At 31.7% G+C, this 14,404-nt stretch overlaps 3 protein-coding genes across 3 annotated transcripts; 1 reads left to right on the top strand and 2 right to left on the bottom strand.

Moving 5' to 3' along the window:
* Window positions 1-390: 390 nt before the first annotated feature.
* LOC112593903 lies at window positions 391-2,588 on the bottom strand. Its single transcript, XM_025338489.1, has 5 exons — window positions 2,512-2,588; window positions 2,016-2,301; window positions 980-1,949; window positions 489-898; window positions 391-427 (listed from the first exon to the last, which is right to left on the bottom strand). Coding segments are annotated over exons 1-5 (1,704 nt in total). The 5' UTR covers window positions 2,513-2,588.
* A 5,715-nt stretch (window positions 2,589-8,303) lies between these two features.
* LOC112593902 (52 kDa repressor of the inhibitor of the protein kinase-like) lies at window positions 8,304-12,104 on the top strand. Its single transcript, XM_025338488.1, has 3 exons — window positions 8,304-9,216; window positions 9,361-10,222; window positions 11,987-12,104. Exons 1-3 carry the CDS (start codon window positions 8,304-8,306, stop codon window positions 12,102-12,104), a joined length of 1,893 nt encoding a protein of 630 aa, XP_025194273.1.
* Window positions 12,105-12,288: 184 nt separating this feature from the next.
* Window positions 12,289-14,167, bottom strand: LOC112593901. The gene is made up of 2 exons (XM_025338487.1): window positions 14,113-14,167; window positions 12,289-12,992 (listed from the first exon to the last, which is right to left on the bottom strand). The coding sequence occupies exons 1-2, from the start codon at window positions 14,165-14,167 to the stop codon at window positions 12,289-12,291; spliced, it is 759 nt and encodes a 252-aa protein (XP_025194272.1).
* Between the last annotated feature and the right edge of the window lie 237 nt (window positions 14,168-14,404).

Raw genomic sequence — 14,404 nt, 5'->3', positions numbered from 1 at the left:
TGGATAATAATTTATTAAGTTGACTAGGTAACTCAGTCTTGTGAAACAGTACAAATATAATAATAGTTTCAAAGTTAAAAACAAAATAAAACAAAATATTAAAATATAAAAATATAAATAAATTAATTTAAATATATTTATATTGGCTTAACTAGTTACTAGGAAGTCTTGAGATTAGGTACAATACCTTAACTGTCTGAACACACAGGAGAATAAAACAATTTTTAAATAAAAATACAATACAAAACAAAACAATACTAAATATATATAACAAGTTGTCTTAACAAGTATAACAGTTAAACATAATAATTTCTAAAATTGAAAAACAAAATAAAATATAAATAGGTACATTAATTTAAATATGTTTTAATTGACTTAGCTAGGAACTTACTAGGCAGTCTTGAGTTTATAATACATTGGTAACAGACTGAACGTACAGTTTAACATTACAGTCACAATTCACATTACAGTCTTCAGTTACTACTTACTATGCCTCTCTGACATCAGAGAGTGGCTGTAAAAATATATAATTTGCATCTTTTGTCAGTTTAGGTGTTTTTAAAATTGCAATAATATGTATTATATCAACATCAAATACATCATCATCTTGAATTTTGAAAATCTGTTTAATGTCATCTAATGATTTAAGACCATTTAGTGTATATATATTATTAACAATACTCTTAATAACAGCTGCATATACATAAATAGTCTTTTTTCGTTTTCCTAACTGAACATTGACCAATACAAAATCACCAATTTCTAAATTATCTTTGGTTGGTGTTTGATAATCTGGAATCACATCTTCATTTTCTACCTCATTTTCAGAATCTGTGTTAATGTATGGAATAACTGCATCATCATCACTATCTGTGTTTAAAATGGCCGAAGTCACACTCTGTCCTGGAGCAATATTAATTTTTTTTCTTTTTCTGTTTTTATCTGTTTTTTCAAATCTTTTATCTTTTAAATAATTTACAACAATATCATTAATATTAGGGTAATCTTCTTTTGGTAATTTTTGTAATATAGCATTACGATCTAATGGAAAAATTCCAGTGGCACGAAATGCAGATTCTAAATTGCTTGATATGCTTCCTACATCATTGATTCGTTGAAGACAACTACTTACCAACGCTGGAAAAGATGACTTCGGAATAGATTGCATCTTTGTATTACGATTTTTCCATTCGTTTAAACAAAATCTCCAACTTTGTTTTAAAGGCCGGAAAAAACACACATCTAGTGGTTGAGTTAAATGTGTTGCATTTTTAGGTAAACATACAAAATCAATACCAGAATCCTCACACTGTTGTATTACTTCCGGATTGAAATGAGATGCTAAATTGTCTCCTATCAATACTTTGCGCCCAGTCAAACGGTTTGCATGTGGCAAAAATAAAGTGAAAAACCATTCTTTGAAAGTAATACCATCCATCCATCCGTGTGGTGTACAATTATACCTGGTTCCTTTTGAGCAGCAAGGACTCTCACAGCATGGAGATCCTTTGGGTCCTTCATTTGTCCAAGACTCCCACAAATTTTTTGATTTATAAATGATGTATGGTGGTAATAGAATACCACTTGCTGACCCACATACCATTATTGTGGTGGCACTTTTAGAGTGGTTTTGAACTTGTACAGGATATTTTGTACCACGCTTGAACAAAAATTTTTTTTTACCTGGATCATCCTGGAGGTTGGTCTCATCATAATTGAAAATATTATCAGCAGGTATATCTTTTAATACTGAAGACAAATTATCAAAATATAAATTTATTGTAGCAGGGGAGACTTCGGCGCGACATCGAGAAATGTTTGTTGTGATTCTTTGAGTTAGTGTATTGTGTCTTTTTGACAAACTCCTTGCCCAATCATCACCTGGAAGGTTATCCTTAAATGTTTGAACTATTATTCCTCTTTTGTCTAATGATGTTTTTGCGATTAATCTAAATCAAGATAATTATAATTAATTTTAAGACTAATTGTAATATAGGCAAACTGTGTATGTTTACCTTAAATCCATTAAAGTTAAAGGGAATCCCCAATCACCACATTTTGATACAGCAGCTATCATATTTTTTTCATCCTCATCACTAAATATTGCCTGTCCTCCAGGTTTTTTGCCATGTTTCCCATTAAAACGATTGTATAATGTGCCATACGGTATTTTATACATTTTACTAGCTTTTAAAATTGAAAGTTCCCCATCAGCAACTTTTTGAAGAGCTTCTTCCACAACTTCATCACTCCTATTAGCATATGGGCGACTACCCACTTTTTTTTTGTACACGCGAACCACTAAAATAATTTAAATACATGAAATATAAACATAAATAAGATTATCAAAATCGCCTCAACAATACTATCAATGTCACCCCATGACAATAAACACTTAATTGTTTGCAACATAATGAATGAAAATAGTATAACATAGTATGATTTGAATCATGATGATATGTATATATAAATTAACTTACAAAATTATAATTAAATAACATTTGTACTTACTTTGCGCAGCTAATTTTAAAACGTTGTTATTTTACATTTAAAATAACGTTGAGATTGAAGATAACACACGTTTCAAATAATCTTATAATATATAACCAAAACGAGCTTCCCCAAAAATCCGCCAGAACGCGGGCACTTTAGTGTCCCGACCAATCGAAAAATTCCGTTTTTTTTCTTCCAGTCGTCGTGTCCCATATCTCCCCGTCGTTATCGTTTCTCCAACGGCCGTCGTTATCGGTTCGGTTATCGCTCATTTGCTCATTGCTCATTATTATTGTTTTTCTATACCGTTTTTTCCGCTTTTCGCCCGGTTTTCCGGCCTTTCGAGACCTCTTTCCGTCGCGTTCTCGACGCTATGGCCCGGAGCGGGTCTTTTTCGTCCGGTCCGCGCGTCTCCGGATTTCGTTCGCGTCCGGAAAACGCGTTCTCCGGTCGGTCGTCGTATCGTCAATACTGTTTTTTTTTTTTACGATACGATAAATCGTTTATCCGTATCGATTACGCGTTTTTTTGTTTTCGGTGTCTCCGCGACCTTATCGTCTCGATAGCGTACGAAATACGATTATATATGTGTATATATATATATAATAATATTATCATATAAAAAAGAAACGTGCGTACCGTTGTTGACGTACGTCAGATCGTGTTTATTATATACAAAAAAATCGCAAAATCGTTGCTCTCCAGTCGTCGTAATGCCTTTAATCGCATACCTTTTGGGGGGGGATATCGTGATATGTGTATGTGATGATAAACTCGGTACGTCGTTGAGACGTATACGATTAAAAAATGTTAACGAATACGTCGGAAACGTTCTAAACGACAATAAATATGCGATTTACGGTTTCGTGACACGCGAATCGTAAAAATTGTACGGGTCAAACGACGTATAATGTAGTATTCGTCGCATCTCTAAAACGGTTTAAGTGCTCGAGATTCGGTTACGGTTTTCAACTCAAGCGGTAGTCGATAGGTGTTAGGATAGGTCCCCCGACGTTAGGTAGGCAGGTTCGAATCCCGTTCCGGCGTATTCCGGGCGGCCCCATAAGAAACCACACCCACGGGATTTTTTGCATTTTTTTTTCATTTATTCGATCATTATTAATTGCTATTTTCGTTTTGATATGACATTACTACTCATAAAATATTTTTCAAATCTTAAAAACGATTTTTGATCTCACACATTACATTTTATACTGCTTGATTGATGGTGACAAAATATATTATATTATAATATACTTTACACGAACGTTAAATTACACAATAGTATTCAATTAAACCAATTATAGTTATTGCTAACAGTATGCACAATTCAAATGTACATATTATGTGATATGCAATTTATATTATAGCCCGAGAACGTTCTATTGATGACGATACAGTTGTTTCACTCGGTTTTTTGACGGTGAATTCACTATTTTATGTGTTTAGCCTTTCAGTCGCTTACATTTGAAAGATACAGGGGAAAAACAGTAGCAAATTTTTTTTCTTTTGATTTTTAAATATTTTGTCATCACAGAAAGCGCATATTATTTCTTTTCGATATCTAACCATCTATAAAATATGAAAAAAAATATTAATTATGTGTAGTTTTTTTGATCTTCAACTCCCTAACGTTTGACATGCGTTTTCCATAATATGTTTAAAATCTCTCCTTTACGCCCACATCGTCCGCGATCCGACGCAGTCGGATTGCCTACCTGGGAGGTTTAAACGCGTTTAACTGGATTTTCATTGGTGATCGCTTGAGAAATCGAGCGCTCGATTCGACTTAAACTTTTTTGCGTACTAAACAGCACAACGCCTTCGACGTCAGGAGGTATGACAATCCGCCACAGGCGGATTGCCCTGTCAGGAATCGATATTCACTGGACGATGACTGATAACTAGACACTTGATCAACCTTTCGGAGTGTATATTTATTTATTTTCCATGCACAAAATCACAGGGCAAGCTACGCCGATTGCCCAGTCGAGTAACGACAAGCACCGGGTAATGACTGATAGCTAGACACTTAATTACCATTTCGGAATGTATTTATTTATTTTCCATGCACAAAAGCACAGGGCAAGCTACGGGACAAGGTGTATTACTCCTGTGAATTTAATGAAATGACCGACCACTAGATGCTCGAATTAGACTTATTATTTACGCGTTTAAAACGACACCGCCAAAGTGTAGAGCCACCAAATCAGAGGTACCAACATCTCATTCGTCGTTATCACTGGTTTTGCCTACTAGACTTTTCTAACTGCTGTATTCTTAAGTCCTGTCTCCGACCTAGGAAATTCACTTCAAACGATATTCAGCTACCTAGGGTACTCACATACAGCGAGTTTTACCGACCTAGGGTACTCACATACAGCGAGTTTTACCGACCTAGGGTATTCACATACAGCGAGTTTCACCGACCTAGGGTATTCACTTACAGCGAGTTTCACCGGTGCTAGTTGATGATAAATCGTATCTTAACCGTTATCATTATAAGACTATATTTCTTTATCAATATATACAATAAAAATTAATTTTTTGCGAACAGTGTAGCCATAGTGTACAATTTAATGAAATAAAACAACATTATCAAAGTCACCCGTCATTAACAATGTCGCCCCAATTTACGGTAGTCTAATATTTTCATCAAATGCTTAACTATCTTTTTTCCACTTCATATTTTTTACATCCACCGGACTAGGTGTTTGTTTAGATTGTTGTATTAAAGGACAAAGATGGGTTTGATTTATTGGAGGACATATACGACTTTTTTTGAGGACGAATTTGACTTACTGGAGGAGGAGTGTGTGTTATTTGACGATCAGGATATATAATATATTGATTACCTTCTTCAGCCACAAATTCTAATGACATATTTTCAATATTTAAATCATTTGTATCTTCATTATTTACATTAGGATATTCATTATCATTATCAATATACATTTCATCGTCAGAGTTATCTGATTCGTCTTCACTTTCGTCCCAATTAGCTAATAAAATAACAATATCTTTATCACTGATTCTGTCCATACTAACAGGTTCTCTATAAATTACAATAAAAATATCGTATATTACTGTGCAATGTTGCAAATATGCAACAATCTAATATCGATCAAAATATCAATTATGATCTATAACCAGTTATTAATAATAAAAATGTAAACCTCATAGATACTTACTGTAAATATAATTTATTTTAATTACCTAAAAGTTTAATAAGCAATATAAATTAATTGACAAATTTCGTTGAAATCCATAAAATTGATTATCACATTATTACCAAAAATAACATCTTGAAACCATGATTAATCGATAAAATCAATAAACGTATGATATTATAATAGAAAAGAAAACGTATCTTTAATTCACTAGATAGCACTAAATATGAAATAACATCGTATCCGCATATTTTGTCTCCGTTTTACTAACACGTAGATACTAGTGCTGAGCATTATTTGACCAATCCGAGCTATGGGTTACAATTATTTAATCTGAATTTCGAATCGATTCGTTTTATCCGGATTTATGGATTCAGTCCGTCGATTTGGATTTCGGATACAATTCGGCTTGATTTTACATACCGAATTTGGTGAATTTAGTATAATTAAATGGAGCAATAGCAATACTATAGTAAAACGGCAAAGAACGATTGCATTAAGAACAACTGCTCGCACAATATTATGTTGATAAATTATAAGTGATTTAGGTAACTCATTTTAAAAGAGTCTATCTACATTTTAGAGGCGTCGTTCTTAGTGTAAACATTATTATTACAATATAATCATGTACGTCATTACTATGGAACACGTTATACTTTTAGTTATTTTTTCGATTAGTTTTTATTATTGAAATATACTAACAGTATCCCTTTTTGAGTTCTAGAACATCTAAATTAAGCATAATCCAACACTGGATTATTAATTTCTCTAAAGCAAACTTTTAGACAAGAGCTTAGGGATAAAATACTCTCTAACCGGTATTAATACTACAGATGGTACAAACGGTGCCGATGAGTTCCGTGATTGTGACATGGGACACTTATGCGTTCACAGTGGCCCTGTCTGGTTTTCTGTTGGTAGCAGGTGCCTCATGTTTGCTTGTGCGCGCGTTCCGGTGGTCCAACCATCGGCGTTGGACACAATGGTTAGCAGCATACGATGTGCTGTTATTTACATTGGTGATTGTTATGGTGGTTGCATTTTATAAACGGCTTACCATCATGGAAGAAGCAACAGCTGAACTGTCTTTAAGTACGAATGGTGAATACGTTGACTTATGGCCGGCATGCTATATGCACACAGTTTGTACGTTTTTCACGACCATCTTAATAGCCGCAGTGCTACCAAAAATCTCAAAAATACTGTGGATGGAATGTGGATGGCTATGAAAGCAAACGCAGGAACAAATTATTATGAATTATCATTAAAGTTGTTGTTATTTATAAATATTATGTGTTGTTTTCTATATTTGTCTCCAAATCGTATATTGATGGGTTCGGTGCAAAAACTAGCTATCTCCACTTTTTGAAATTGTTCAGTAGAAATAAATATATTTCTAATTGAAGTATAAATATAATATAAACATGATTGAATTCTCCATATGAAGAGCTATATATATAAATTTACATTTTACATTATTTTAAGTACATTAATTAAATAGTAAAAATAAAAAACCATGGAGATACCTGGTTATTGCACCGAATTAAATTTGTTTTTCGTTTTTTGACCTAATATCAATTTAAGTTGAAAATATAATCATAAATATTAAAATATTGCGAAACTTTAAAACTATGTATTATAGTTATATTTTACAAGACAGTATATAGTAATAAAACATACTGGTTATTGCACCGAATCTTATGATTTATAAAAATGAAAAAAAATATTACTGTTTGTTTTTACCCTTAATTTTTGACCTCTTTAATACGCGAATAACAAATTAGGTTCACTTTTCGATGTATCGGAGAATGTACTACTGAAGTCCAAGGGCGGATACAAGGGGGGCAATAGGGGCAATTGCCCCCCCCCCTGGTCACACAAAAAAAAGTATTAAATATTCCATTTTGTAATTGTGACTAAAATTTTGTTCATGCAAATTATTGAGATAACTCAATAATCGTAATTATATTTACCAAAAAACTTAATATTATTATTAAATATTATATATTATTCTACGATTTTGCGATAACATCAGTCACCAAGTCGATCTATTTTTAAATTATTAAAAAGAGTACTAATAGAGAATACAATGGTTTTACCGCCTCGTTGCTTGCTGTTAGTGCGTCCGGCGTCGTCGTTCGTCGTTACGTTCATAAGTCATAAAAAAATAATCTTGTTTTGATATGTATTATTATATATAACCAATAACCATATTACGATAATAATATCATCATAATATATTGACACTGTTGAGTATGAGATAGCGCATTCGTGTCCGTACACTCCTTATACGACGTTCCAGTAGAATTTGTACACTACACCAAAGAAACATTACTACTGACTAGTGACTACTGCTACTGCAGGTAAATATTATAATAATTTCAATTATCGGAGTTAGTTTTTACATTGTTATAGTTTTAAAATTGGAATTTTATTACTGTAAGTAATAAAAATCTCTTTAAAAATATGTTTTTGTTCGTAATATTAGATTTTAACTTTTTTTAAATAAATAATTTATAATTATCAGTGCAAATCATAAATGCATCTTTATCAAAGTACATATCGAATATTGATCAAAATAGTGCGTAATTTTCCACCACGACCACTTAAAAAAAAAAATTTTTTTTCTAGAAATTCATAATGAGTGAAAAAAGAAAATCGAGTTCTTCTAGTTCTTCAATACTATCTTACTTCAAAAAAAGTAATAATTCAATAAACGATCAAAATGATATTGACGAAACATTATTACCATCAACATCCACAGTTTTTACGCCTTTAACTGATATTTTAGAACCGTCAAGTTCTACAAATTTGACTCATCCTGCTTCTAATAATGATATTAAAATAATAATTAAAACATATGATATTGGCTTATATATACAGCAAATTATAGATGATCATACTCGATATAATTTATTAAAAAACCATTGGGTTGCACCAAAGAGTTATGTATATCCATTTTCTTTACAAAATTTGAAAGGAAAAGAAATACGTCAACATTTACAACAAAAACATTTGGATATGTATCCATGGATTGTATATTCAGAAAGCAAAAATGGACTATATTGTAAATATTGTACTTTATTTTACTCTGGTGGTCATGGTACTGGAAAAAAAAATTATATGACTCTTGGTTTACTAGTAAATAAACCATTACAAAATTTTAAACATTTAATGGGAAACACAGGAGATCTTCACTCCCACGAAATAACTAAATATCATATTGAATCAGTTTTGAGAGCGCAGGATTTAATAAAGACATACGAAAACCCTTCTCTTGAAGTTGTTAGTCAGATAGATTCTAACCATTTGAAACAAATAACAGAAAATAGAAATAGATTGCGCTCCATTATTAAGTCTGTATTACTTTTAGCTCGCCAAAACATACCTTTTCGAGGTCATCGGGATGACGGACCTTTGTTGAAAAATAATGAATTATCTCCAAAACTGAACGAAGGAAATTTTCGAGAAATATTAAAATTTCGAATTGAGTCTGGTGATATGGAATTAGAAAACCATTTAAAAAATACAAGTTCCAAAGCTACTTATATAAGTAAAATTACTCAAAATGAAATTATTTTCATATGCAGTAAATTAATTATTAATAATATTTTAAACAAAGTAAAGCGGTCTCTATATTATAGTATTATGTTCGACGAAACAACCGATATGTCACATACATCTCAATTATGTTTAGTCATACGGTATATTAATGAGGATTACACTGTTCAAGAAGATTTCCTTGGTTTTATAGATCCACACAGTTATAATTTCGAAAATTCTGAAATAGAACCAAAATTAAATGGTAAAATATTAGGAGAAACCGTTTTAAAATTAATGAACAACTTCAATTTGGATTTGAATAACTGCGTTGGTATTGCTACTGACGGTTGTAGTGTTATGGCTTCAAAAGTATGTGGTGCAGTAAAAACTATTCTGGAAAAGATACCCAGTGCTGTCAGATGTCCATGTTTTAACCATGGCTTGAATCTTGCAATTTCTAAAGGTTGTCAAATTCAGTCCATCCGGAATAGTTTTGGACAAATTAAAGAAATTATTTCATTTTTTCGTGGAAGTTCGAAACGAAATTTTGTACTAAAATCTGTTCTACATTCCTCACTACAGTCACTTTGTGAAACTAGGTGGGTTGAGAGGTATACAGCAGTGACACAATTTTTGACTGGAATTTCGGAAATTATGGATTCTCTTCATAAAATAAGCAATTGGAATGATCGAGAATCATCTAGTAAAGCCAAGGTTTTATTGAATTCAATTGACTGCGAATTCATCATCACTCTTTATGTTGCTTCACATATATTTTCAATTACACAACCATTAAGCGTAATTTTGCAAAAAAAAAATTTTGATAAACAGTCTGCAGTTAACTACATAAATAAAACTATTGAAATTTTAAATAAACTTAGATTAGAAGGCGAAACAGTGTTTAAAGATTTGTACTTCAAAGCTGTGGAACAAATGGATAAATTAGAAATTACTGTAAAAAAGCCAAGAACAAAATCAATATACAGCATCACAGACAGAATCCAGAGATTACAAAGGTAGAAGACTATTTCCGAGTAACAGTATAAATATTAATTTCTAAAATACAAGAAAATACAGTACAAATATTTGAATCTATTTGGAATCAGTTTCTAAATATACATGGATTAAATGGCAGATTTGCAAATAGAGAAGTTTTTATTGGAAAGAATATTGGAACAGAGAAAAAAATGATATTCCTGATACAGCTCTAAAATCATTAGAACATTGTGATAAAGATATGTTCCCAACAATACATATACTTTTAAAAATTTTAGCTAGTTTTCCAATTAGTATAGCTTCGGCAGAGAGGAGTTTTTCCGCCCTTAAAAGAATAAAAACTTGGCTGCGGTGCAATATGTTAGAAGAAAGACTGTCAGGATTGGCGATTATTCATTGTCACCGAGATGAACATGTTGACATAGATGAAGTAATAAACATTTTTTCAAAAAATAACAGAAAAAAAGATTTTGTAATTTAAAACATTTTATTCATTTGTATAAATATATAAAATAAACTTTTTTCATATATACTGAATGTTTCATATATTTAAATGTATGTAAGTACATTAAGTATCTAGTTAAAAATTAAAATTAAAAGTAAGTGTATTATAAAACAGTAAGTCCCATCATAATCACCAGTATGACTGATTTCTGTACACAACTAATGTCTACTAATAATTAGACAATTCCTATGCCTCACTATTCCTATTAATTAATTTTATTTGTGTATATATATATATATATATAACCAGATTGCCCCTCCCCCCCGTTTAGGATCTCTGTATTCGCCCATGCTGAAGTCGAAAATTAAACCATTTTAAATACAAAAAAAAGTGTTAGGAGACACAAAAAACAAAACACATCGTTGCAAAGCCAATCACGTAACCAAATGATAAATAGCATATTTATTAATACATTATTATTAATATATAACATATTTTAACTGTTGCCGCCGCAACATAATACTATTATTATTATACATGTTGCCGCCATCGAACAATCCACACACACAAACACATACACTATTTTAATTATTATTTATATTGTTATATTTTTGTTCATATTATGTGTTTGTGAATTATTATATAATATGTAGATTACAATCGTCGTGTTATCGTCGCCGCCGTCTCGATCGTGCGAAAAATATACACGGCCGCCCTAAAATTTAGTTAGTATTTGGTAATTCGTTGAAAGCCGTAGCAAAAATATTGGTTCGTGCGCTAATCGCAACAATTTTTATGTACTTTTTTATAAGTGAGGGCGCTAATCGTCTAATTTTTTTGGTTTATTATTATTAAATTATTTGGTGCTAATCGTCACGAATTTTATTTAATATTATATTTTTAAAGGCACGAATTGCCACATTTTGTGATCTTTATTTAGCGCTAATCGCTACGTGTTTTTTATTATTATTATCAGGGCCGTCTTATGCTATGCCGGGGACCATGGGCACCCGAAGCTTAAGGGGCCCTTTTAGTAAGCCTGCACAAGTTGAGTAAAAACATCAAAAACTTATTTAGTATGATTACTTTATTAGTTGTTAAACATTATGTACATTTTACAAAATTATAAATGGTATTTTACTGTTATTACTTTCAACAATGAAACTTAAAGTTTATGTGTATCGTTAAGTTTTTTTCGAGATTTTTGTTGTGCAAAATCTTCAATTATATCTTCGAAGTCCAGTTTTTGAAGGAGATCACTTTCTATGCACATTATTGACAAATTGGTGAGCCGTTCTTGCAACATAGTCGTTCATAATTCGTTTTTTATTCTTTTCAGGTGTGAAAATGAGCGCTCCCCACTGCAATTAGTGATCATGAGGCAAAGGAAAATCCTTGTGGCAACTTCCACGTTTGGGAATGTTTCTGCTAATTTGTCTGCTTTTATTAAAGAATGAATATCTGAGATACTTAAGTCCGCAGATTCATTTATGAGGGTTTTCAAGTATTCCTTTAAATGAAAACATTCTGAGTTTAACTCATTAGAGTTAATGTCTTCATGATAGAAATCTGCCAATTCTTGGCATTTTTTTTCAAATGATCAGGTTCGATTGTTTGTAACTGAGTAAAAAAACTAAAACGTTAGTTAATGTCTTTGTACGATTCCGATCGTTGCTTTAAATGTCTATATAGCGTGTCGATTATGGGAAAGAACGTTTCTACATAGAATTTTTCTTTACCGTTCAACTGCACAGTCTCTGATGGTTCTTCCAAAAAAGTGATACGTGTGTTGCGAATTTTTTTTCTTTGCAATTTATCTTTGTAGTCAGAATTTGGATTTATTTCTTTGGCAGCCGATTCATACTGATCAAAATTATTTCGTGCTCTACTAATATACTCGTTAAGTGATGCAAACAGTTTTGTTGCAACATCCATTGTTATAGTATTATTCTGTAAACTTAAGCTTGTTTTATTTATAACTCCCAGAAGGTCATTCCATGTCTCAGTTAGGATAATGGTCACCAATTTTTCCATTTTTTTGCCAATGCTCTGTGCCTCATTTCTCGTTTCTCCTGATTGATCAGTGTTACTAGCAATTAATAATAAAGCTTCATAAATATGATTATAACCATTGTGCAAAGCATTAATAGCATCAGCGCGTGCAGACCACCTGGTTTTAGATAAGATTTTCAGAACTTTTAGTCCGCCTAAACATTCTTTTAATATCTTCCATCGATTGTTTGAACTGGAAAAAAAATTAAATAATTTCTGGATGATTTGAAAGTATGCTACTGCTTCTGAAACACACCCAACCGCCTGGACACCTACCAGATTCAGAGAATGTGCTGCACATGGGACGAAAATTGCAAATTTACATTGTTCTTTAATCTGTTCTTCGTTCCAGTTGTATTGCTAGCCTTCAACAACATTATTTGTCTATGTTTTGAGCTAATTCCTTATCTTTGGATATTATTGCATTTTCGAAACCATTGTTCTACAAATAATAGTCATGAAATAATTAAGTTTTCGTTATCAGGACTGCTTTCCATAATTATTAGTAGCAGCTTATCGTCGATATTGAGAGTGGAATAGACATAAAACCGAACACATTGTTCTAATATTAAGGCGGATTTCATCATTATCTATACTCATCTACCAGTCCTATATTCTGAACTTTACGCCATAGAGATTGATTGAAATGATAATTACAGCCACTTATTTGAGTATAGGAAAACATATTTAATTGCTTAAATAGTTGCTACTTCAAAATCAATTGTAATTATATCGGGGTTGAAATTTGGAATATGTTCTTTTATAAGTTTAAATAATCGAGTATAATTTTTTTTTGTTTTGTTTGGAAGTAATACAAAAATTACTGGAATTACATTAGTTTCACTGGATGTGCTTCAATATCTACATGTATTGTGTATATTTGTAGAAATTGTTTGCTACAACTTTTAAAAGTTCCGTCAAAAATGTATTGTAGATGAGCTTCTTTGAGTACTACTCGAAAAGAAATAACTCTTCTTCAACATTATCGTCAAATAATAAAATTGTGGTATTTACCAAATTGTGAAATATCAGGTACAATTATTTCGTCTTTCGAATTTGGATCTAGTGTATTACCAAGTGTTTTTAATCCTATTTAAGTTGTTTTGGAAGCGTATGTAGGAAGTAGCATAACATGATCATAGCCTTTTGAAATAGGGACATCTCCTGCCGAAAATTTCAGATGCTGAATGACGACTCTTCTCGCACTCTTTTCTTGCATTATTAAATTGTTTTTTTACTTCACTTGTTGCCGCATCAGGTTTACACGAATGATCGGAAATGAATTATTTCTATATTTTAGTTCTCATACGGTCCTTACACTTATCCTTTTTCATTCAGACAAACCCAAACTGTCACATTTTCATTTTGTCTATATTTTCTGATTGATAACCATTAAAATGGCTAAAGGCTTACCTTTTGTTGTTTCGATTATTTCTTCTTGGCCAACTGCATCAGCGCTTAAATCCATTTCTAACTTGATTGTGTTTCCTAATGTGTTTGTCTACAACTAATAGAACTAACGCATACGTATATCGAAAATATAATTTACCGTTGTAATCGCAATATAATATAATAAAATTATTATTATCATCGCATTGGCATCGATAACGTTGTACCAATTTGTATATAAAAATCATGGCTAATTAGAAATGATACAAATAACATAAAGAAGGAAAGTTTGATAGTATATATATATATAGTATAG

The sequence above is a fragment of the Melanaphis sacchari genome, unplaced genomic scaffold (assembly GCF_002803265.2).
Source record: "Melanaphis sacchari strain LSU unplaced genomic scaffold, SCAv2.0 Contig212_pilon_pilon, whole genome shotgun sequence".
Lineage (NCBI taxonomy): Eukaryota > Metazoa > Arthropoda > Insecta > Hemiptera > Aphididae > Melanaphis > Melanaphis sacchari.
Note: the sequence above shows the minus strand (reverse complement) of the source record. Positions and strands in the feature narration are given on the sequence as shown.

Bases quoted from the DNA above. Each gene is read 5' to 3' on its own strand.
- LOC112593903 (XM_025338489.1), bottom strand. The intron at 899-979 runs GTAAATTATTTA...GCTCCAGGACAG, and splicing joins CTAATATTAATGATATTGTT to AGTGTGACTTCGGCCATTTT. The intron at 428-488 runs GTAAGTAGTAAC...CTGTACGTTCAG, and splicing joins TCTGATGTCAGAGAGGCATA to TCTGTTACCAATGTATTATA.
- LOC112593902 (XM_025338488.1), top strand. From the start codon at position 8,304: ATGAGTGAAAAAAGAAAATCGAGTTCTTCTAGTTCTTCAATACTATCT. The intron at 9,217-9,360 runs GTAAAATTACTC...AATTATGTTTAG, and splicing joins TTCCAAAGCTACTTATATAA to TCATACGGTATATTAATGAG. The intron at 10,223-11,986 runs GTAGAAGACTAT...TATTCTTTTCAG, and splicing joins AGAATCCAGAGATTACAAAG to GTGTGAAAATGAGCGCTCCC.
- LOC112593901 (XM_025338487.1), bottom strand. From the start codon at position 14,167: ATGGATTTAAGCGCTGATGCAGTTGGCCAAGAAGAAATAATCGAAACA. The intron at 12,993-14,112 runs GTAAGCCTTTAG...TCCCATGTGCAG, and splicing joins AATAATCGAAACAACAAAAG to CACATTCTCTGAATCTGGTA.